Genomic DNA, 24364 nt, shown 5'->3' with positions numbered 1-24364 from the left:
GAGCATCAAATAAATAAAATAAGAGCAAAACTAAAAGCTTTGGATGAGGCTTTTATGAGGTTAGGGAAGTGGAGAAAATCTGAAATAGACTGTGCAGGAAAGAGAAAGCAAGAGTGGGCTCTTGGAGGAGAGTGGCAAAGAAAATTAACGATCACTGAGAAAGTATAATACTGCCCTCATTCTGCCCAAATAATGATTAAGAATGGGGAGATGACCACAACCCTAAGCACAGTGTTAAGCTCCAATTTTGCAAAAGGAATGACCAGCCAACGTAAGCAAAGGAAAAGGCCAACATAAATCGAACACACAATGTAAAATGAAAGGGGTAAAGATGAACTACATCAAATATTAATTTCTTTATAGAAAAAATTCAGGTTTTTAAAAAAATTTATATTGAGAGAGAGAGAGACAGCACAAGTGGGGGAGGGGCAGAGAGAGAGAAGATCCGAAGCGGGCTTCACGCTGCCACTGCAGAGCCTGGCGTGGGGCTCAAACTCACAAAACCATGAGGTGATGTCCTAAGCCAAGACCAAGAGTCAGACACTTAACCCACTGAGCCACGCAGGTATCCTCATATTTTCAATTTTTAAAAAGCGGCAACTTTTTAAATAAGAAGTGACTGAAAAGAAAGAGGTTGAAAATAAGGGGATGGGCAAAAATATACCAGGTAAACAAAGACAAACCACTATTAGCGGTGTTACACGGTATGGAAATAAAATCCCAAAAGGCTTACAGGGGGCCAGGGTTGGCAAACTCTCTATCTAAAGGGCCAATCAGTACAGGCTTTGTGGCCACAGTCTTTGTTGCAACCACTCAATTCTTTTGTTGTAGTATAGAACCGGTAGACAATACGGAAATAAATGAGCATGGCAGTGTTCCAATAAAGCTTTATTTATAAAACAGGTAGCGGGCCAGATCTGGTTTGTCAGCCCCTACAGTTGACAGAGTAGGACATTATAGAACAATAAAAGGTACGATTCATAAATAGGGGTTAAGGTGTATGTCTTTATAGGTCAAACAACATAAATTAAAAAGCAAAACTCTCTGGAAATTCAAGATCTTGGTTTAGAAAATTCAATTTTAGAAAATTCTGATCCAGTATACCAATTATGTAAGAACATGGGGAGTTTTATCATTATAACCCCCTGGCTTAAAGAGAATCATGTCCCCAAGAAAAGTAGTATATATATTCTTTTGCAATGTTACAGAATATATACAAAAATCGATCGTGGACTTAGCCACAAAGAGAAATGTTGAATTCAAGAAAAGGTACTTTTCAGCCATGTTCACCAATCCTAATAAAATAAAAATCGAAGTTATATAATTAAGGATGCCTTTGGCCACAAGTTTACAAAATATCCAACTAAAAGGAACTTCAGTGGTAAAGGTTTATTTCTCTTACAAAACAAGGCTTCACAGAGCCTGGTAGTTCGGTGTCGTCAGGGCTCTGGGTCAGCTTCTCTGAGGTCCTCTGTTCGCTCCTCTTGGCTCCAACAGCTCCGGGCATTATGTTTTCATAGGAAAATGTTTAAAAGCAGATGAAAGGAGAGGGCATCTTCCTCATGTACCTGTCTCTTCTGAGTAAGGAAAATCCTTCCCAGAAGCCCCTGCAGACCCCCGGAACATACCGGCCTTACCCCGGGACATAGGAGCCATCCTGAGCTGCAAAAGAGACTGAAAACTTTGTATCTGATATCTTCAGAGTCTAAGGCCAAGATACAGATGCTGCCAATAGGAAAGAGCACTGGGTATGGCTCTATGTAGGCGACCAACCCCTTCTGTCTGACAGAAGTGATTAAAGATCATCTAAAACACGGACATTGAGAAATATTATTGGACACTGAGAAATATTATCCTAAATGTAGTTTTCTCCTGGGTCAGGAAGAAATAAAAGCTGAGACTATTGTTAGATAACCACTTATTTTATACTAATTTGTTCTTTTATTGTGTGGGTGTTTAGTATTCTTTTCTCGCTTCTCGAATAGTACATTTCATATACTTGAGAGTAATCTTTCAGGTTTTCATGCTTTGCGTGCATTTAAAAGCCCTTCTACCTTCAGCCACATCCTCCAACTCCCGGAATGTAAATATCTCAATTGTCATTCTTTTCATTACCATTCATGATCATTTTACATGATTATTTCCTTATTAACCCAAGAGCAATTGGGTGCCTGGCTGGCTCAGTTGGTAGAGCATGTGACTCTTGATCTCAGGGTCAGGAGTTTGAGCCTCACATTGTATGTGGAGCTTACTTAAAAATAAAGAAGTTGAGGGGCGCCTGGGTGGCTCAGTCAGTTAAGTGTCTGACTTCAGCTCAGGTCATGATCTCATAGTTCATGGGTTCAAGCCCTGCATTGGGCTCTGTGCTGACAGCTCAGAGCCTTGAGCCTGTTTTGGAATCTCTGTCTCCCTTTATCTCTCAAAATGGAATGAATGTTAAAAAAAATTTTTTTTAGGGGCGCCCGGGTGGCTCAGTCAGTTGAGCGTCCGACTTCGGCTCAGGTCATGATCTCACAGTTCGTGGGTTCGAGCCCTGCATCGGGCTCTGTGCTGACAGCTAGCTCAGAGCCTGGAGCCTATTTCAGATTCTGTGTCTCCCTCTCTCTCTGATCTTCCCCTGCTCATGCTGCCTCTGTCTCTCTCCCTCTCAGAAATAAAACACTAAAAAAATTTTTTTAATAAAATAAAGAGTTTGAACCCAAGAGTAATTTGGCTGCTTTTTTCTTTTTGATTTCCAAGAAAATTAAAACTTTTGGCTGATGTTAAAAAACCAAAAACAAAAAACTTTGGGCTATTGTTAAAATAGTTGCAGTGTGGTTAGAAAATGTGCTTCTGGGAGCCCCTGGGGGGCTCAATTAGTTAAGTGTCTGTCTCTCGATTTTAGCCTGTCATGATCTCACAGTTATAAAATCAAGCCTCACATCAGGCTCTGCACTGGGCATGGAGCCTGCTTGAGATTCTCTCACTCTCTCTTAATCCCTCTGCCCCTCCCCAACTCGCTCTAAAGAGAGAGAGAGAGAGAGAGAGAGAATGTGATTCCAGAATGTGTTACAGACAAGACTTTTTCCAACCTTCCCTTGCTTCTTTGATAATCATGGTCTAAACAGTTTATATCCATAAATTTGTTCTTCACTACAAATCTTATGATTCAGGATAAAGGATGGCTTGAACGAAGGCATTCTCCTCTGTATTACATTCTTCAAGTCTTTCTCCAAAAAATGAGGAGTAAGTTGTGACGCCTACGCTAACGGGCTCTCCCCATTGCTTCCATTCATATGGCTGCTTGCTAACATGAATTCTCTGATGATCAGTAAAGGGTACGTGCTGATGGAAGGCTTTTCTACGTTTATTATATTCACCTGGGTTTCTCTATTATGCACTCTCTGATGCTGAGCCGTCGCTGAATCATGGTGCATAGTCCTCCCACATTCCTTATATTCACAGGGCTTTTCCTCAGCATGAATTACCTGATGTTGTATCAGTTGTGAGCAATGACCGAAGGCCTTCCCACATTTCTTACATTCATATGGCTTCTCGCCCGTGTGAATTCTGTGATGTGCGGTGAGATGGGAGGCGCGTTTGAAAGCCCTTCCGCACACCCTACACTGGTAGGGCTTCTCTCCAGTGTGAATCCTCTGATGTTGCTTGAGTTGCGAGCTCACCCTAAAGGCCTTCCCGCATGCCTGGCATTCATAGGGCTTCTCACCAGTATGGATTCTCTGATGACGAATAAGAGTTGAGCCTTGATTAAAGGCCTTCCCACACTCCTTACATTCATAGAGTTTCTTGCCTGTATGAAGAGTCTGATGTTGGATCAACTGAGACCGATGACTAAAGGTCTTCCCACATTCCTTGCACGCGTAGGGCTTCTCACCAGTATGAATTCTGTAATGTACTTTAAGATGTGAGATCCTATTAAAGGCCTTGCCACATTCCTTACACTGATAGGGTTTCTCACCAGTATGAATTCGCTGATGTTCGATCAACTGTGAGCTTCGACTGAAGGCCTTTGCACAATCCTTACATTCATAAGGTTTCTCACCAGTGTGAACTCTCTGATGTTGTATGAAATTTGAACCAGAATTGAAAGCCTTTCCACATTCATTACACTCGTAGGGCTTCTTGCCAGAGTGAATATTCTCATGCTGAATTAGTCGTGAGCCGTATTTAAAGGCCTTGCCACACTCCTTACATTTATAGGGCTTCTCATTAGTATGGATTCCTTGATGATTAATAAGAAAGTCTTCCTGCCAGAAATCCTTCCCGCAGTCATCATATCCATAGGGCTTTTCTCCAGTATGAATTTTCTGATAAAAACGGAATGCCGACGCAGGCCGGCTGAAAGCAGACATTTCCTCGTCGCTGATTATCGCTGGACTCAGGTGTCCATCCGGACTCCCCTGGTGTCTGTCACAGTGGCTTCTGCATTCCCAGTCGTCTTGGAACCTCGAACACTCAAGACCGTAACTTGCAAGGCTTCCCATTATCTCCCACTGTGGTGACGGTACCTCATAAAAGTGCTGCTTTGGAGACGATACCTTAGTATCACACCTGGACTCCAATTCTGGGGGGTGGGGAGGGGAAGAAAAAAAAAAAGCATGTTTTTTTTTCCTTTTCCAGAAAAAAGAACTTGTATAGTAAAACCAGAAAGTTCAGACTCATGATCATACCTGTCAGCTCTTGAATGTGGCTAGGCAATTAGGAAACAGGTAAGTAGAACAGAGAGAAAGGAAATACCATAAAGTGAGAAGAAGTAGTCAGAAGGAGGTTATAAGAGTAGCTCTAAAATGTTAGTGTGGATCAGAATCACCTCTGAATCATGTTCTGTTTAACTTTTTTTTAATGTTTGTTTATTTTTGAGAGAGACAGAGCATGAACAGGGGAGGGGCAGAGAGGGAGGGAGACACAGAATCTGAAGCAGGCTCCAGGCTCTGAGCTGTCAGCACAGAGCCCGATACACCCTGAACTCACAGAGAGATCATAACCTGAGCCAAAGTCAGACGCTTAACCAACTGAGCCACCCAGGTGCCCCAATCTCTAAACCATGTTTTTAAAAAATGAATGTTTCAGGGCGCCTGTCAGACTTCGGCTTAGGCCATGCTCTCGAGGTTCATGGGTTTGAGCCGTTTCAGGCTTTGTACTGACAGCTCAGAGCTAAAGCCTGTTTCCGATCTGTGTCTCCCTCTCTCTCTCTCCACCCCTTCCTTGCTCGTTCTCTCCCTCTCTCAAAAATAAACTTAAAAAAAAAAAAAAAAAAAGGAAGGATGTTTCCATGGAAGCCTAGAAAGAAACCAGAGTTGCAAAGAAACCACTGGTTCCCTGGGGCTGGGTGTGTGAGGGATCGGGTGGGAAGAACAAGGGAAATTTTCAGGGTGACGAACATGTTCTCCAGCCTGTGGTGACGGCTGCACCGGTGTATATGTGTGTCCATGCGCACCAGATGTTATGCTTAAAATGCATGCACTTTACTGAGTATAAATTATACCTCAATAAAGTGGGTTTTAAAAATGACGAGGAGGGTGAGTGGATCTTCACCCAGCCGGAGGAACACGATGGCGCACCCGATGCCGGGGGGGTGGGAGGCGGGGGCTGGCCGCACGTGCCGTGGTCCTCTGCTGTGACGCCTTCCGCCTCTGAAGCGCAGCTGACTGCACGGCTCAGGCCTGGTGTCCACTAAACCCGTCCCTCCTGGGCCTCTCCACCATGTCAAGGAGACGTTGGAAAAGGGAAGGCCTTGTTCCTTGTTTAGAGGGTAAGGCCCCAACTTACTGCAGGTGGTTTCTTCTCTGCTGCTTATTCAAACTGCGAGGACAAGTTGAATGATGTATTCGATCCTGATTTTACCCGTCACACGCCTTCAGTTGCAGTGGCCTGTTGTACTGTGCTCACAGCAACCAATCCCACTGGGCCGAGAGAGGGCTGGTTACATACAGCCTGATAACGAGGAACTCAGGAAAGCAAATGGGTGCTTTCTAATGTGCTCGTAAAGTGTGGCAGACAAATGCCCAAAGAGGACTTTATAGGCAGGCCAGCCTCCAAGAGTGGCATTTCACAGAACTTTATTCATGTAAAAGTATTAAACAAAACCTGCTGGAAGGAAAAGTTACTTTGACAATGGAAGATGATGAAGAGTCTGTGAAAGACATATCAAATTTTGTGGGACTGATGCTGCTCTTCTCTCAAAAACTTGTGCTAGAGGGGTGCCTGGGTGGGTTGTTGGTTAAGTGTCTACATTGCCTCAGGTCATGATCTCACAGTTCATGGGTTCGAGCCCCACGTCGAGCTCTGTGCTGACAAGTCAGAGCCTGGAGCCTGCTTTGGATTCTGTGTCTCCCTCTCTCTGCCCCTCCCCCACACTTGCTCTTGCTCTGTCTCTCAAAAATAAACAAACATTAAGGAAAAAAAAACTTGTGCACAACTAGTGCACAGAGCATCCACATAAAGTTGTAAGAACAAGACCAGGTAAAGAGGGCATCAAGTACATACAGACATTTTTTTCAGACACCATATGTGGTTGTTCAGATGTAAGGTTTTGGGTCTCTTCACTGTGGTCTAACAACTCTCGTGAGACAGATTCCAGCTACAGCCATTATGATGGCAACCTATGAATTAGTGGTTGACCCACTCAACGGTCAGCGACATCTGAATGCCATCCTGATTAAAGTAATGACACATTACTTGCTTTTTGGGCAGCGTGGAAAGAACTCTGGCTGCCTCTGAGGACATGCCATTAAAAANTCTCTGCCCCTCCCCCACACTTGCTCTTGCTCTGTCTCTCAAAAATAAACAAACATTAAGGAAAAAAAAACTTGTGCACAACTAGTGCACAAAGCATCCACATAAAGTTGTAAGAACAACCAGGTAAAGAGGGCATCAAGTACATACAGACATTTTTTTCAGACACCATATGTGGTTGTTCAGATGTAAGGTTTTGGGTCTCTTCACTGTGGTCTAACAACTCTCGTGAGACAGATTCCAGCTACAGCCATTATGATGGCAACCTATGAATTAGTGGTTGACCCACTCAACGGTCAGCGACATCTGAATGCCATCCTGCAAACGAAGGACAATCAAAAGATTGCCGTGGAACATGGAAAATTAGAGCCAGCTTGGTAGAAAGAGAAGACTAGTTTAGGAACTTGTAACTATGCCCAAATGTGAATTTGGTTTTAGGATTAAAGTAATGACATGTTACTTGCTTTTTGGGCAGCGTGGAAAGAACTCTGGCTGCCTCTGAGGACATGCCATTAAAAACACTCCTCTCTCTCGGGGCGCCGGAGTCCTCTCTCAGCCGACTGAGCCATCCAACTTCAGCTCAGGTCATGATCTCATGATTTGTGAGTTGGAGCCCCACATCAGGCTCACTGTTGTCNAACCAGGTAAAGAGGGCATCAAGTACATACAGACATTTTTTTCAGACACCATATGTGGTTGTTCAGATGTAAGGTTTTGGGTCTCTTCACTGTGGTCTAACAACTCTCGTGAGACAGATTCCAGCTACAGCCATTATGATGGCAACCTATGAATTAGTGGTTGACCCACTCAACGGTCAGCGACATCTGAATGCCATCCTGATTAAAGTAATGACACATTACTTGCTTTTTGGGCAGCGTGGAAAGAACTCTGGCTGCCTCTGAGGACATGCCATTAAAAACACTCCTCTCTCTCGGGGCACCAGAGTCCTCTCTCAGCCGACTGAGCCATCCAACTTCAGCTCAGGTCATGATCTCATGATTTGTGAGTTGGAGCCCCACATCAGGCTCACTGTTGTCAGCCTGTCAGTGTAGAGCCTGCTTCAGACCCTCTGTACCCCTCTCTCTGCCCCTCCCCTACTTGCACTCTCCCCCCTCCTACAAAAATAAAAACAAAACCAAAATCCACTCTTCTCTCAAAAAAAAAAAAAAAAAAAAGGCCCCTGGATGGCTCAGTCAATTAAGTGTCCAACACTTTGATTTTGTCTCAAGTCATGATCTCATAGTTTGTGAGATAGTGCCCCACACTGGGCTCCGCACTGACAGTACAGAACCTGCTTGGGATTCTCTCTCCCTCTCTCTGTCCCTCCCCTGTTTGTGCACTTACTCTCTCTCTCAAAATAAAATAATAAACTTAAAAACATTGCAAAATAGCAGCAGTAATAGTAAAGTCTCCTATATCCATTTCATGTTTTCATGAGCAGCCTGGCAAAGTATTTCAAAGTTAATTATTTAGCATTTGTAGTCACTATTTTGGATAACCAAAAAAATATGTCTAAAAATCTGATGTATAGTCTTAGCCTTAAGATGTTAAAACAGCTTCCACATACGAACCTCAAGGGATCTCAACAGCCAAAATAAAGTTGAAAAGGAAGAACAAAGTTGGAAGTCTCACATTTCCTGATTTCAAAACATATTATAAGGCACAATAATCAAAATAGCATGGCACTGACATAGAGGGACACCTGTAAACCAATGGAACAGGACGGAGAAGCCAGAGNTGACAGTACAGAACCTGCTTGGGATTCTCTCTCCCTCTCTCTGTCCCTCCCCTGTTTGTGCACTTACTCTCTCTCTCAAAATAAAATAATAAACTTAAAAACATTGCAAAATAGCAGCAGTAATAGTCAGGTCTCCTGTATCCATTTCATGTTTTCATGAGCAGCCTGGCAAAGTATTTTAAAGTTAATTATTTAGCATTTGTAGTCACTATTTTGGATAACCAAAAAAATATGTCTAAAAATCTGATGTATAGTCTTAGCCTTAAGATGTTAAAACAGCTTCCACATACGAACCTCAAGGGATCTCAACAGCCAAAATAAAGTTGAAAAGGAAGAACAAAGTTGGAAGTCTCACATTTCCTGATTTCAAAACATATTATAAGGCACAATAATCAAAATAGCATGGCACTGACATAGAGGGACACCTGTAAACCAATGGAACAGGACGGAGAAGCCAGAGATAAACCCCAGCATAAGGTCACATGATCCCTGAGAAGGGTGGTAAGACCTCACAACGAGGAAGACAGTCTCTAACAAATGGTTCTGAGGAAACTGGATACCCACATGCAAAAGAATAAAGCAGCTCCCTTGCCTTATACCATACACAAAAATTAACTCAAAATGCATGAAAGACCTAGGCATAAGACCTAAAAATGTTAAGTTCCTACAAAAAATCATGGGGGGGAAAAAACTTATGACATTGCATTTGGCAATGATTTCTTGGATAGAGCACTAAAAGCCCAGGCAACAAAGGCAAAAATAGACAAATGGGACTACTTCAAACGTAAAACTTTCATGCATCAAAGGAAACAATCAAAAAAGTAAAAAAGGTAACCTTCGGAACAGAAGAAAATATCTGCAAATCACATATCTGATAAGAGGTTAATATCTAACATACATAAAGAACTCCTCCAATTCAACAACAAAAAAACTACCCTATTAAAAAATTGGCAAAGGACTTGAATAGATATTTTTCCAAGGAAGATATACAAGTGACCAAGAAGCATTTGAAAACATGTTCAACATCGCTACTCATCAGAGAAACACAAATCAAAACTATAATGAGATACTGTCTCAAAGTCATTAGGATGGCCACTACCAAAACAAAACTCAACAGAAAATAACAAGTGTTGGGGCGCCTGGGTGGCTTAGTCGGTTAAGCGTCCGACTTTCGCTTAGGTCATGATCTCGCGGTTCGTGGGTTCGAGCCCCGCGTCGGGCTCTGTGCTGACTGCCAGCTCAGAGCCTGGAGCCTGTTTCAGAGTCTGTGACTCCCTCTCTCTCTGACCCTCCCCTCCTCGCGCTGTCTCTCTCTCTCCTAGAAATAAATAAAAACATTAAAAAAAAAAAAAAAGAAAAGAAGTGTTGATGAGGATGTGGAGAAACTGGAATCCTTGTGCCCTGTTGGTGGGAATATAAAATGGTGTAATCACCNCTCTCCTAGAAATAAATAAAAACATTAAAAAAAAAAAAAAGAAAATAACTAGTGTTGATGAGGATGTGGAGAAACTGGAATCCTTGTGCCCTGATGGTGGGAATATAAAATGGTGTAATCACCACAGAAAACAGTATGGAGATTCCTAAAAAAGTTAAAGTGGCACCTGGATGGATCAGTTGGTTAACCGTCCAACTCTTGATCTCAGCTCAGGTCATGACCTTGTGGTTTGCGACTTGGCGCCCTGCATGCAGCTCCTTGCTGGCAGTGAGGAGCCCACTTCAGATCCTCTGTCCCCCTTCCTGTACCTCCCCTGCTTGCACATGCGCATGCGTGTCCTCGCTCTCTCTCAGTGGCTCTCTCACCTTGGAGGCTCAGTTGATTAAGTGACCACCTCTTGATTTTGGCTCAAGTCACGATCTCACAGTTTGTGGGTTCAAGCACCACATCAGATTCTGTGCTGGCAACACACAGAGCCTGCTTGGGATTCCCTGTCTCCTCTCTCTATCCTTCCCCTGCTTTCTCTCTCTCTCTCTCTCTCACACACACACACACACACACACAAAATAAATTAATAAATTTTTAAAAAAGAGCACTGGGATGTCCGGGTGGCTCAGTCGGTTAAACGTCCAATTCTGGCTCAGGTCATGATCTCACAGCTTCTGAATTCGAGCCCTGTGTTGGGCTCTGTGTTGACAGCTCAGAGCCTGGAGCCTGCTAAAGATTCTGTGTCCATGTCTTTCTCTGCTCCTCCCCAACTCGTGTTCTGCCTGTCTCTCTCTCTCTCAAATAAACACTAAAAAAAAATTTTTTTAAAGAGGACTTTCCAGAATAAATATAAATTACCACAAGTGACTCAAGAAATGCAACAGTAGAGGGGCGCCTGGGCGGCTCAGTCGGTTAAGCGTCTGACTTTGGCTTGGGTCGTGATCTTGCGGTTCGTGGGTTCGAGCCCCGCATCAGGCTCTGTGCTGACAGCTCAGAGCCTGGAGCCTGTCTTCGAATTCTGTGTCTCCCTCTCTCTCTGACCCTCCCCTGCTCACGCTGTCTCTCTCTCTCTCAAAAATAAATAAAACATTAAAAAAAAAGAAAGAAAGAAAACAGTTGAATGTTTAGATTCAGTATTCAGAACTAGGAAATCTATTCATATAATCCAGACTTCACAGATTAAAAAAGAAAACTTAAAAGNTAAAAAAGAAAACTTAATAAAATATGAAAAGATGGATACTTCTTTAATCAAATAGCTCTATCTCATTCCTGAATCCGATACTATGCTTAATGAGAAGACACTAACAACATTCCTACTAAGGTTAAGAACGAGAGGAGGACATAAACTACCCCCATTACCATTGTTCTGGGGGTGTTGTGCGATCAGCAACCTCGTCAGCAAAACAGAAAAACTCAAGTGGTATAAAAATGCAAAAACATTATCACCATTTGCAGATGATATGATTGACTCCTTGGAAAATCAAGGATTACATGAAAACTATTATAAATAACGAGCAAATTCAGTAAGTTGGGTTAACTACAAAATTATTCTGAAGATATGAATCGCTTATGCCTTATATAAAACCACCAGCTGAACTATAATAGGGATGAAAAGGCCCCATTTCCAGTAACAGCAATAGAGATATAATACCTAGGAATAAATATAGGAAGAAACGGACAAGACCCATATAAATAAAACTCTAAAACTACCAGGAGATGGACATAAATGAAGACAAAAGCCTATCATGTTCTTAAATAGATAAAATCAATTTGAAAAATCAGTTTTCTCCTCAATTAATCTAGAAATTTACTGTGATCTCAGTAAGAATTACATGATTATTTTTTAAATCAGATATTCTAATTCTAAAGTTCTAATGGAAAAGCAAACCTGATTATAGTCAGGAAAATTCTGAAAAGTAAGAATGACGAGGACCTATCTACCAGATATTTAAAACCTTCAATAATTAAAACAACATGGTATGGGTCACATAGTTAGACAAAGAGCTTAATGACACAGAACCGAAAGTCCACAAAGAGATCCAGAGGTAACAGCAGATGACAAAAGTGGCTTGGGAAATTAGTGGTGAAAAGATAAAATCAGTTAACAATAAAATCAGTTATCCTGTTTAAATAACTGGATAACAACCTGGGAAATAATGTGAAATCACATCTTGCACGAAGAATAAACGCCACAGGAATCATTAATAGCACCATAAAAATACTAGAAAAAAATCATAAGAGACTCATTTTATAATGTCAAAGGGGGAGATCCTTTTTATACATGATGTAAACCTACACATCTAAGGAGTAAATAAAACTCAGCATGTCAAACAATCAAATAAACATACGCTGTCAAACTAAAATGAAAAACAAAAGCAAAATTGACATTACGGGTGCGGCTGGCAGAATCACGGCCTCCCAAAGATCCCCACACCCTAATCCCCAGAATCTGTGAATATGTTCACTTATATAGGCGCACATGCCTTCTCTCCTGATGCTCACTCCACACTTGACCTCACTCACGCCCAGGGCCAAGCACAACTTCAATGTGGACAAATCTTCCACATGTGAAGCCACTCTGGCTGCCATGTGGACAAAACGCTGCAGGGGACGAGAACAGAAGCGGAGGGATGGGGAGGAGGCTGCTGCAAGAGTCTAAGCCAAAGGCGATGGTGGTGTGGGTGAAATGGTAGCAGTGTTGGCGAGAAGTGGTTAAATTCTGGATATATTTCAAGGTACAGCAAATGGGATTTGTGGGGAATAAGCTTAGGAATTCCCTGGGCCTGCACCAGTGGGTTAACAAGCCATAAAGAATTATAAAGCCATAGGATGCTCTCACCCAAGCTTGGGTAAACAAGATTAGGACTCCAGGATAGAGCAGGGTGGGGGCAAAGGCCTCCAGGATAGAGGGGGGGCAAAGCCTCTTCAATGGGGGGGGAGGGGCAAGGCCCCAATACAAAGTACAGGAGGTAAGCAAGATTAGGCATTCAGGCGGAAATGCCCCCCACCTTAGTACTATAGCAGAAAGCTGCTTTCACAGGAAGGAAGGACCAAATTAGACAGACCGCTGCAGCTGATGCTGCCCAGAGAGGAGCTGATTAGCAAAAGAAAGATGCCTTGTTGACCCCGAGGTTACTGGCTCTGCCTTCTCCCCTAGGCCAGCTAAGATGAACAGACACAGCGCCTCCAGCCTGCTGTTAACAACCATCTGCCCATCTGCCGAGCGCCAGGATTTTGTTTTATATTGACCCAAACCCCTAACCGTTAATCTTCAAAACCCCCTTTCCCTCATGCCCATGAGTTAATGTTCACAGATTCATTGTCTCTTTGTGCACGCCCATCACGTTTGAGAGCCTTCTGATCTTAATAAATACAGAACAAGGACCCTTATTCGGGGCTCTTGTCTTTTCCTGGACATTAGCCATCTCTTGCATTTTAATCCTGCATCTGCTTTCACGATGGACAAGAAAGAACTTTAGGCTTAGAGTCTACGACAAGGATTTGCTGACAGTCTGGATAGGTACGTGAGAGAAAATTCAAGAATGCTTCAAGCGTTTCTGACTTGAGCAAGTACAAGAATTTAATACCCTATTACTAAAGCGTGGAAGAAAGAGAGAAGATCAGATTGTTAGGATCAAGGACTCCTTTCTGGAACGTTATACTCATAGTGGCCAATGAACACTTAAGTGGACATGATGAGAAGGCAGTTGGATAGAAGTATGTGGAGTTTAAAGGAATAGCTGAAGACAGTGGAAATGTTCTGGATCCACACAGTCCAGTACAGCAGACACGAGCCACAAAGTAGCTACTGAATATTTGAAATGGGGCAAGTACAACTGAGGTACTGATTTTTTAAATGTATTTAACTGCAATGAATGTGAATTACACTGTCCACACGGGGCCAGCGGCTCCACGCTGGGCAACACAAGTATGAATGGTGTTTAAAAGCACAGTAATGGAAAAAATATATATATAATTAACCAGAGTAATGGAGAAGGTTCCGGGGAATGAAAATAAACAGGGAAGAAGAAACCCAAGTCTGAGCCCTGGGGCGCTCCAACATTTAAAGAGAGTGAGAAGATCCACCAAAGGAGACTGAGGACTGTTGACCGAGGTCAGCAAGGACAAGGGGGAGTGATGACCCACATACACAGAGACGATTCAGGAAGAAAGGAACAACGTGACAGGCCAGAAAAGATGATAAGCGGGACGTGGCCTCTGAGTCTGGCACCTTGGAGGGAAGATTTTCTAACTCAAAGCTCCTGCTTCCTCACGTACCCGCTAAATGCAGTGGCTTCTCTTCCCACCCAGGCTTCACTTACCCGGGCACGGGCGTGCTCTTGCTGCTTTCTCCCCCAGCCAGGGCCCCTTGCCTTGCTCCAGGAAGGAGATCACGTCAGGTTTGGAGACGGCAAGACCTGGACGGGAGAAACACATGCCACCCAGTTATGGCGTGGGGCCCCCAGAATTCAGATCCAGGAGCTGGTCCCTGAGCAGGAGAGACCAGAGGAAGTCTGACAGTCCCTGCGGGCTGGGGAAGACACGGCATCAGCCCATGGAGCTGCTCTTTGACCGCTGAAAAGGTACTCGGAAACTGACAAGGAAGGAACGGATACGCCCAGGATAACATCCCAGCTAACACACCAGGCCGCCTTACCCAGTGAGACCAGGTTGCTGTATGTCTCCAACATCACGTCTCTGTACAAGTCCCTCTGAGCAGGTCCCAGCCGCTCCCATTCTTCTTGGGAGAAGACTACGGCCACATCCCTGAACACGTCTGACTCCTGAAACAACAGGCAGGCTTGTTATTTGCATGCTTCAAGGAAATGTTTCTTGATGGGGTGAGAGGAGATGCAGGTGGTCTCGGCAGGAATGGGGTGTTCTGGTGAAAAGGAAACTGGGGTGGGAGGCCTCCAATGTGAGCGGGTGACAAGAGAGGGTGGGCATGAGGAAAACAGTGTTGAAATGTTCTTGAACATTCCTTTTTATTACAAACCAAAGCTCTGTACACAGATCTGGGAGGAAAATTAAAAGCCAGCTAAGTGGAGTCTTCCCCAGTGTGACACACTTTATAATAAAGCACACTGCCTGCTCTGTCCTTGGGACACAACAAATTCCCAACGAGAGACCTGTAATTTCAACAACAACAAACCAAACCAACAATTTCTGATAGACTTACCCCCAAATGTCTTACTGAAGAAATGTTTCTATCTTAGAAAATAAGATATTCATATAAACTGAGATTTAGTTGAAGACGCAGGATCGTCATTATGTCACCGTATCAAAGCATTCTTTCTTCCAAGAAAACTCTTAAATTAACATTACTTTTATGAGCTGTACAATTTTCTATCAAGTGAAAAGATGCCTCAACCATTCTCTTATTTTGTATGTAGAAGTTGGATCAGATCTCTGAAGGCTCTTCCAAGCTCGGACTATCTAGATTCTGAAAAATTCATCCATCTGGCCAGTTGTCTCACAATACACAACTGCACTTCTCTTGCTCTTAGGCTGAAGAAGCTGCTGGAAGATGACCCACATTCAAAGGCTCCGTTCATCCTTGAAAGTGGACCTTACTTCTGGTGTCTAAGTTCTCCGATTTCCAGCGAAGGCTCAGTGACACACCCAATCGTTGATCCCTCCCAAAGCGGGAGACGGCGCCGAGACCAGTTCCCATGCTTTTCCATGTCACGGTGATCACAAGTATTCATCTCTATTTCATCCACCCTCGGTTCTCATTTTACACAAGGAAATGGATTTCTGCTCTATCTAGCTTCCTGGCAGACTACCACACTATCACATGTGGAATGCTGTGCAGACTGAATCCATGGGCAGTGGTCAGAATAGAGGGGGCAGCGGGAGACGGGACCCCGGACTAGCTACCTGGTCTTTTTAGTCTCTAAAATGGGAACCTCTGAAAACCAGATTCTTGAATGAGATCCAGGTGGGAAGCTTCAAGATACAGAAAGCAAATATTGACATGAATTTAAAACTCACAAGGGACATGACTTTTAGAATGTCATGGGCTGACGGGTCCTCTTCCTGCTTCCTCTCTTGGGGAAGCCAGAATCCGGAGACGGCAGAGCTGGGGAGGAAAGAGCAAACATGAGAGGCCAAGCCTGCCTCACAGCTCCCAGAACCATGGCTACAAGCCCCGCCTTCTTATCCCCCACCCCCACAAGAATGAGAGATGGGTCCTGGCGGTCCGTCCTTACCCAACTTCAGGAAACACAACTCTACTGCTGCAACGTGACCGGGAACCAGTGGCCCTTTCTCTCCGACTTCCCCTAAATCCCAGAGAAGTCCACCTCGTTACTGATGCAAATCTGTGGCGGGGAGCTCAGTCCTGGTCCAGTGACTATGGCCACATGGTGTCCCAAGGACAAGAAAGGCAGTCCTCAGGCCAGGGAGCACCGCCTGCCTCACCAGCATTGGCCCGGCCCACAGTGAAGCCTTCCCAGAAACAGAACAGTTAACTCGCTCATGCCCACAGTGTAACACCTTCAGAGGTCTCCCCGGCTCTTTACGCAACTTCCAAATTCACAAAGAACCCTACAGACCTACCTAACGCCTGGTGGACATCACTTCGTGGACCCTGCCTTGAGTCAATAGAAGGGGTGCGGGTGCAGTGGGCAAATCACACGACTCCATTTTCATCACATCCATATAACTCTGTACAGAGACATAACAGCGAGCAAAGCTGTGTGCACAGTATTTATTGAAAAATAGAGCAAAAATCAGTATTTAGCAGTGCACAAGTGGGCAAGTGGTTGAATCACTTTTGGCCCAGCCATGTGACGGAACACCAAATAACTATCAAAAATGATGGGGGGCAACATTAACTAACAAGGAAAGATATTCACAAGTAGTCTCTGTATACAACATGAGAACATTCTGGAAAAGAGATCAAATCACCCACCTACTTGCACAGGGGCTTAAAAAAACGACTGGAATAAAAACATCCAAGTATTAAGAATGATGTTTAACCACTTTGTGAGTTCATCATTAAACGAGGAGCATTTTCGAAAGGAACTTAGAACAATGCCTGGCATGTTACAAACGTCTAATTCTAAGTAATGTGTAAATGAAATAACTGATAATACGTAATAGGAATTTTTTAAATAATGACCACTATTTCAGCATTATCTGTAACAGTTTCGTAATATTTTATTACAAAAAAGTGGCCCACGATTTACTCAACCGTTTCCCCATTGCTGGACAAAGATTTTTTTCTACAAGGTCATCTAAAATGTTCTCAAATTTCAGTCTCTGCTTCTGAACTAGTGGTGCTAAATCTTTTGAGGTCTTGCAATTCTTTGAGAATCTTACCAAACAAGACTCCATCCCAAATTAAAAAAAAAAAAAGACGAGTAAAATGACTGTAAAACATCCACCAGCATTTTCGGGGAGTCGGGACCCCGTCACACCCACCTAAGGGGTCCATAGATAGAGGCTATGAGCCTGGACACGGAAAGGGGGCGCTAGCGGCGGGGGTGGGGCGCCACGGAGGCCGATGGGAAACGTAGTCCAGAGCCCGGGAAGCCGCTGACCGACGCTGGGGAGAGACGTTCCGGTTCTTCCCAGGCCCGAGATCCGCCCGGCAGTGGCGCCCGCTCCCACACGGATCCCGGAGCACCTGGAAAGCTCCAGAGCCCCTCACCTGCCAACTCCTCGGATCCAGGGGCAACCGTGGCCGCGCCCCAGCAGGCCCGGGTGCGCTTCCTCCTCGGGATCGGCGGACCCGCCGCCTGAAGCCGGAAGATGGCGCAGGCGCACAACGCACCGCCGACGCTGCCTCGCGAGTGGGCCAACGCCGCAGTCTCTTCTGGGAAACGCAGTCTTTGGGCACAGAGGCGCCGCTAGGCCGCAAGGCGGATCTCGCGATGTTTCGGGATGGGCGGGCCCGGGATGCACGCGTGTGATGGAGGGACTTGCTGGGTTCGAGGGAGAGTGTTCGAGGCCCCGCGTGGCCGCCGGCGGGTCTGCGCGTCAGGTGCGCGGTGTGTGGTACGATCGCGTCTTTGGTGGTGAGTGCGGTGTGTGTCGTGTGTGGTGCGGGCCCGTCGTTGGGTGAGACTGGGACCTGGCCACTCTGGGAACACGCTCGTGTGTACATCAGCGTTTCCGGAGAGCAGCCACTTTACCAGAAGGTTTAGAAGGAGAAAAAATATTGAAATAAATGTAGGTTATGAGGGAGATTGCAGAATAAGCAAAATTGTTTCTATTTATTTATTTTTTAAAATTTATTTTGAGAAAGACAGAGTATGAGCAGGGGAGGGGAGAGAGGGAGTGGGGGTGAGACACAGAATCCAAAGCAGGCTCCAGCCTCCGAGTGGTCAGCACAGAGCTCAATGTGGGGCTCGAACTCATGAAGTGGGATCATGACTGGGCGGAAGTCAGATGCTCAAGGCACTGAGCCACCCAGGTGCCCCTAAAGTTTATTATTTGTAATTTCTACAGCCACCAGGAGACTTGAATGCAAGACCCCAGCATCAAGAGTCGTATGATCTTCCGACCGAACCAGAGGGGCACCCAGCAAAAATGTTTTAAACAAGATGACAAGGAGTTTCCACTTGTGGAGGACAGCTCTCTGCCAAGTCCCCCAGACCACAGGCAGTTGGGCCTTGGTGTGCCACGTTTGAAACGCTCCTGGACCTGACACATCCCAGAACGGCATGGTCCAGTGTGGTCGAGCTTCCGATGTCCTGGATGCTGTTCAGGCCATGTGAGGCCTGGTCCCTGAGTGAGGAAGCCACCTCTGCCCACGCGGTACGGCTGTCCTTGACCTGGAGTCCAGAGCTCCTGTCTCTGGAACTGGTCTTGTTTGCCTCAGACCGTGTATTCTGTCATCTTCTTTGAATCATTTCGTCTGAGATTTGTCAGTGTCTGCATTGTTGCACATTTCAAGGATGTCAGCACCTCTAAGTTAACTTAGACATTTAACTTAAACCCAGTAAAAATGCCAGTACTGTTTTCCTCTTTGGAAATAGATAAGTTGGTAGAAATGTCAAAATGAAAAAAATATACATACGAGAATGCCTAGGAATAGGAATGCGCTGAAAAAGAAAAGCTGTGAACATGTGCTAAACCTGACGATATTAAAGAATTAGAAAAAGTTTCCATAATTTATTTTTTTAATGTTTATTTTCAAGAGAGAAACAGCACAAGTGGGGGGGGGCAGAGAGAGAGGGAAACACAGAATCCAAAGCAGACTCCAGGCTCCGAGATGTCAGCACAGAGTCCAAAACAGGGCTCAAACTCATGAACTGCAAAATCATGACTGAGCCAAAGTTGGACACCTAACCCACAGCCACCCAGGTGCCCCAAAGCTTTCCATAATTTAGATGAATAGATAAAGAAGATATGGTACATACATACAGTAGAATATTACTCAGCTTTAAAAAAGAATGAAATCTTGCCCTTTGCAATAACATGGATGGATATAGAGGTTAAAATGCTAAGTGAAGTAAATCAGTCAGAGAAAGACAAATATTGTTTTAAATCATATGTGGAGTTTAAGAAACCAAACAAAAATATTTAACTATAGAGAATAAACTGATGGTTTTCAGAGGGAAGTCAGGTGGCAGGTGGGGAGATGGGTGAAATAGATAAAGGGGATTAAGAGCACACTTACCATGATGAACACAGTAATGCATAGAATTGTTGAGTCACTATATTGTACACCTGCAACTAAGATAACAGTGTGTTAATTATACCAGAAATTTTTAAAACTTGCATAATTATACCTTTCTGATATTGGCTCTTGAACAATCAGACCAACAGAAGAAAACAAAGTCAGAAATACTATCAAAAACAGTGGAAATTTCAGTCTATAATAAAAGTGGCAAATCACTAGAGTAAAAAGGACTTTTTAATAAATAACCTTGGGGGAAAAATGGAGAGTCATTTAGAAAAAAAGTAAAATTGGGTTCATACTCTGTATCATACAAGAGAATAAACTCCATATTGATCAGAGATAAAAAATTCATACAAGTACCAGAAACGTACAAAGTTGAATTCCACTGTAGCCTGGATGTGTGAAAAGACTTTCTAGTTATGATACAAAAATCCAGACTTAAGACGTACCTTTTAGAACTTAAAACTAAAGCGCTTTTGTGTGGCAAAATACACCATAAGCAAAGGTAAAAGACAAATAACAGCAGAGAATGTTACAACCTTGTATATATCAGATAATATATATCAGATAATATATAAAGACAAAACTGCAAGCAATTTCTGAACTCAATTTAGAAGATTTGTTTTCATCATAGCATAGGTGTAGTGATTTGGAAACTATTTTGTATGTGGGTTCGAGCCCCGCGTCGGGCTCTGTGCTGACAGCTAGCTCAGAGCCTGGAACCTGCTTCAGATTCTGTGTCACCCTCTCTCTGACCCTCCCCTGCTCATGCTGTCTCTCTCAGAAATAAATAAAACATTTAAAAAAAATTTTTTTAAAAAGCAGGGACGATTCCCTGCTTTGAAGTATGATAATGTAATTGCACTGCACCTGCCATTGCATTCTAAACAGGAAACTAGATCATTGTAGAAAACAAGTCTTTTCAGATATTGGACAGCAAGTAGTGCAAGACTTTGATCCCTGAGAGAAGGGAAGTAAGTGAGATTCTATCATCGCAATGGCTTTCTCTCCGAAGACATATCACACGCTGCAGGGCAGAGAGGAGGAACGAAGGCAGAGCACCGATGTGCTAAGCTGACACAAACAACAGTTTCGGGGAAACTGGAGTGACTGGAGTTCATGGGGGCAGAGTGTGGAAGAGGAGTGGAGTAGGTATTTCCACCAAACAAGGCCTCAGTAGCTGTGGGTGGTGGCCATGCGCCTCTGCCCTCTGAACTGTGGACGAGCCAATATGGTGGAGCCTTGGAGAATGCATCCTCAGAGACAGACATTCGCTTCATGATACCACGGAGGCCACAAACACTCATGGAAACAACCAAATACAGAGAGTCTGGGCTGGGACCTGGAAGAGGGTGTGAGGATTCACCGAGGAGAAGGTCACCACGGGGCCATTTCAGGCTTGTGCTATGCCAGGCGTCTCCCAGAAACGACGACAGAGGATGCAATTAACATCAAGGCCTTTGGACAGGCCGGTAGAGTGGGTGGGTCGGCTGGGGCTCCTGAGGCTGTGAGCATGAGGCAGAGAGATGACCTACCTACCTGGAAACACATTTGAGCTGGGCCACAAAGCCATAACGCGCCAAAGCAAGGAGTCCCAGGTCCCTAAGTAAAGGCGGGTAGAATGGCCAGCCAGTGTGGCCAGACTGGACTCTGATCGCAGGCAGACAAAGGGGGCTGCCTGCTCCACTTGTCCTGACTCGTGGGGTCAGGACTACATTTCCCATAAGTGACTGTGGCTCGGGGCCAACCATCTCTCCCTCCCACTGAATGTGCACATCAGGCCTAATCTAGGAACAGAATGGTACCAGAGGGGGATGGGAGAAGCAGTTGGATTCGGTGTATATTTTAAAGGTGGAGCTAACAGGATTCACTGATTTATGGGGCGGAGTAGCAAGAGATCAGGAGTAGTGAAGGATAAGTCCAGGGGATCCTGAGATGAATAACTGGAAGAACAAACATCACCGGAGGAGAGGAAAACATGGAGAAGAGTGCATCTTTGGAGGGGAGATTGGGTGTTTGTCTTCGAATGTGACAGTTTGACATGTTAGTTAGACATATAAGTGGGAACATGGAGGATCATTTCACGGGCAGAGTCTGGGCTACAATCTTAAGTTAGGAAATATTTTTATCACCTAGCTAATTTATATTCTGTTATGTACTGAGGCAAGTCAGTGTTTTTCATTTATCCTCTCTACCTTTTATTTTGCTCAAAAGTTGTTTTCCTTCCATAAATTATAAATGTTCATCTTTATTTTTCTGTAGAACTTTATGAGGATATTTACAAGTTTATTTATTACAGTTTGTAATTTGTTATACCATAGGGTGTGATGAATCAATGCTATCTGTAATACTTGCACTTTGAAGATTTAAAGTTTCCTTCATGATCTATAAATGATTAAATGTAAATATTACGTGGTTATTTTAAGAGAATGACTGGGGCGCCTGGATGGCTCAGTTGGTTAAGCGTCCGACTTCGGCTCAGGTCATGATCTCACGGTTCGTGGGTTCAAGCCTCACATCCGACTCTGTGCTGACAGCTTGAAGCCTGGAGCCTGCTTTGGAGTATGTGTCTCCCTCTCTCTCTACCCTTCCCCTCTCAAAAATAAACATTAAAAATTTTAAATATAAATAAATAAAAGAATGACTAATTTTTTTCCCCGCTACATAGTAGTTCTCTTTTATCTCTTTTTGTTTAATTTTAATACTACTCTGATATGTTGGGTCATTTGGATCTATTTTTTATTCTTTGAGGTGGTCTTATAATTTTAATTTCTTTGATGTCTGTATTAGATACCTACTGTTGCATAACAAATTACCTCAGAACTTAATGGCTTACACAATAGTCAGCACTTAAAATGTCTCCCAGTGTCTGTGAATCAAGGTTTCAGGAGCAGTTTAGCCGGATGTAGTCAAGACGTCTGTCGTTTGAAGGCTTAACTGGGGCTAGAATCTCTGCTTCCAGGTGTTCCATTCACACGGCTAGCAAACTGGTGTCGGCTTTCCACAAGAGGCCCCGGTTCCATTCCATGTGGCCTTTCCATATGGCTGACTGTCTTTGTGAGAGAGAGAGCACAAGCAGGGGAGGGGGCAGAGGGAGAGAGAGAGAGTCTTAAGCAGGCTGTATACTCAACATGGAGCCCAACGCAGGGCTTGATCCCATGACCCTGGGATCATGAACTGAGCCAAAATCAAGGGTTGGACGCTCAACCAATTGAGCCACCCAGGTGCCCCCACCTGACTGTCTTTGTGACACAGTGGCTGGTTTCCCCTAGAATAAGTGATCTGTAAGTTACAATGTACTTTATGGCCAAGCCTCTTACAGGCTCTCACAGAGTCACATGCCACCATGCTCTGTTGGTCACATAGATCAGACTGAGTCAGTGTGGGTGGAGAAAACACACTGGTATGAATTCTAGGAGGCAAGGATCTTTGAGGGCCATCTTGGAGGCTGGATGCCACAACTTCTTCATCTCAAGAGCACATGAATATCTTTATATATATATATAATTTTATATATATATAACTTATATATATATAATTTTTTTCAGAGAGAGAGCTGGGAAGAGAGACAGAGGGAGAGAGAGAGAGGAGAGAGAGAGAGAATCTCAGGAAGGCTCCACATCCAGCATGGAGCCCAATGCAGTGCTCAATCCCACAACCCTGAGATCATGACCTGAGTTGAAATCAAGAGTCAGATGTTCAACTGACTGAGCCACCAAGGCTCCTCTACACTAATGTCTTGATGCCTCCCCATTCTGTCCAATCCACAGTTGCCTTGTCAACCACTTCCCAAGAGACCATCACTCTCTCTGTAAAGTGCCTTGAGCCAAAGCACATGCCGAACAACTCCAGCTCCCTCTCCTGTGAACCCAGGTAGATTCATGCTTTTGCCACGTTCCTTCTCTTCACAAAGGTACCACCAGCTATCAGTGACTGGACCAACTATGGGGAGGCCGTGTCCCATCTCGCTCTGAACAAGGAGGCAAAGAAACAACAACGTGGATTCTAACCCTATCTTAGCTTCTTACTCCTTGCATGACCGTGACTTTGGGCACCTCCCATAACTCTTTGACATACAATCTACATAATGAAGGAAACATAACTGTGAGTGTTTTTTTCTGTTTTTCCTTTTCATTAATGGCAATTATCCAAGATTAATCCTGTGTTCTGTTGTTACTACTGACATTTCTATATACTGTTTTTCTGGTTTTAAGATTGTCTATTAACCAGAAGAAAATTCAAACACATTTTCAGTATGTCAGTGTTTTAATATTTCAAGTATGTATTTGTAAAGAAAGTTTTATAGATAATATATATTTGAGCCCTCAATTATTTAAGTAGTGTTTTAGTTTTTTCAAATTTTCTAATATTTTACCTAGATTGCTATTCATCTGGGGTTGAATAGCAATCTTGAAACTGTCTTCGTAGTTTTTGTTATTATCCTTGCATCTAAGTCTATCCACTCTAGTTGTGTGACCTTATATCAGAAAACTGTGTCATATTTTTAAAAAAATTTTTTTGAGGGGGCAGGACAGAGAGGAAAGAGCGAATCCCAAGCAGGCTCCGCGCTATCAGCATGAGCCCAACTCAGAGCTTGATCTCATGAACCACGAAATCATGACCTAAGCCAAAACCAAGTCAGATGCTTAACCAACTGAGCCACCCAGGTACCCTCTTTTGTCCATTTTTGTTATTTGTATTTGTGTGAATCAGATGTAAGTCTTCTTTTTTTTTTTTAATGTTTTATTTATTTCTAGGAGAGAGAGAGAGACAGCGTGAGCAGGGGAGGGTCAGAGAGAGAGGGAGTCACAGACTGAAACGGGCTCCAGGCTCC

At 43.9% G+C, this 24364-nt stretch overlaps 1 protein-coding gene, 1 long non-coding RNA gene and 1 pseudogene across 3 annotated transcripts; 2 read left to right on the top strand and 1 right to left on the bottom strand.

The window, feature by feature from the left end:
• Nucleotides 1–3149: 3149 nt before the first annotated feature.
• Nucleotides 3150–17639, bottom strand: ZNF582 (zinc finger protein 582). Its single transcript, XM_077757029.1, has 6 exons — nucleotides 17554–17639; nucleotides 16458–16565; nucleotides 15891–15978; nucleotides 14554–14680; nucleotides 14219–14314; nucleotides 3150–4564 (listed from the first exon to the last, which is right to left on the bottom strand). Exons 3-6 carry the CDS (start codon nucleotides 15897–15899, stop codon nucleotides 3240–3242), a joined length of 1557 nt encoding a protein of 518 aa, XP_077613155.1. The 5' UTR covers nucleotides 15900–15978; nucleotides 16458–16565; nucleotides 17554–17639; the 3' UTR covers nucleotides 3150–3239.
• LOC144225665 (solute carrier family 25 member 36-like) lies at nucleotides 5553–12555 on the top strand (annotated as a pseudogene).
• On the top strand, nucleotides 17571–19012 carry LOC144225809 (uncharacterized). 2 transcript variants are annotated; one of them, XR_013333399.1, is made up of 2 exons: nucleotides 17571–17920; nucleotides 18354–19012. It is a non-coding gene; the product is annotated as an uncharacterized LOC144225809 (long non-coding RNA). The 2 variants fall into 2 exon arrangements; XR_013333398.1 differs by having other exon boundaries at nucleotides 17580–17886.
• Nucleotides 19013–24364: the final 5352 nt, after the last annotated feature.

This window comes from Crocuta crocuta, unplaced genomic scaffold, assembly GCF_008692635.1.
Source record: "Crocuta crocuta isolate KB4526 unplaced genomic scaffold, BGI_CrCroc_1.0 scaffold142, whole genome shotgun sequence".
NCBI lineage: Eukaryota > Metazoa > Chordata > Mammalia > Carnivora > Hyaenidae > Crocuta > Crocuta crocuta.
The sequence above is the reverse complement of the archived record's forward strand: the minus strand, read 5'-3'. Positions and strand labels throughout refer to the sequence as shown.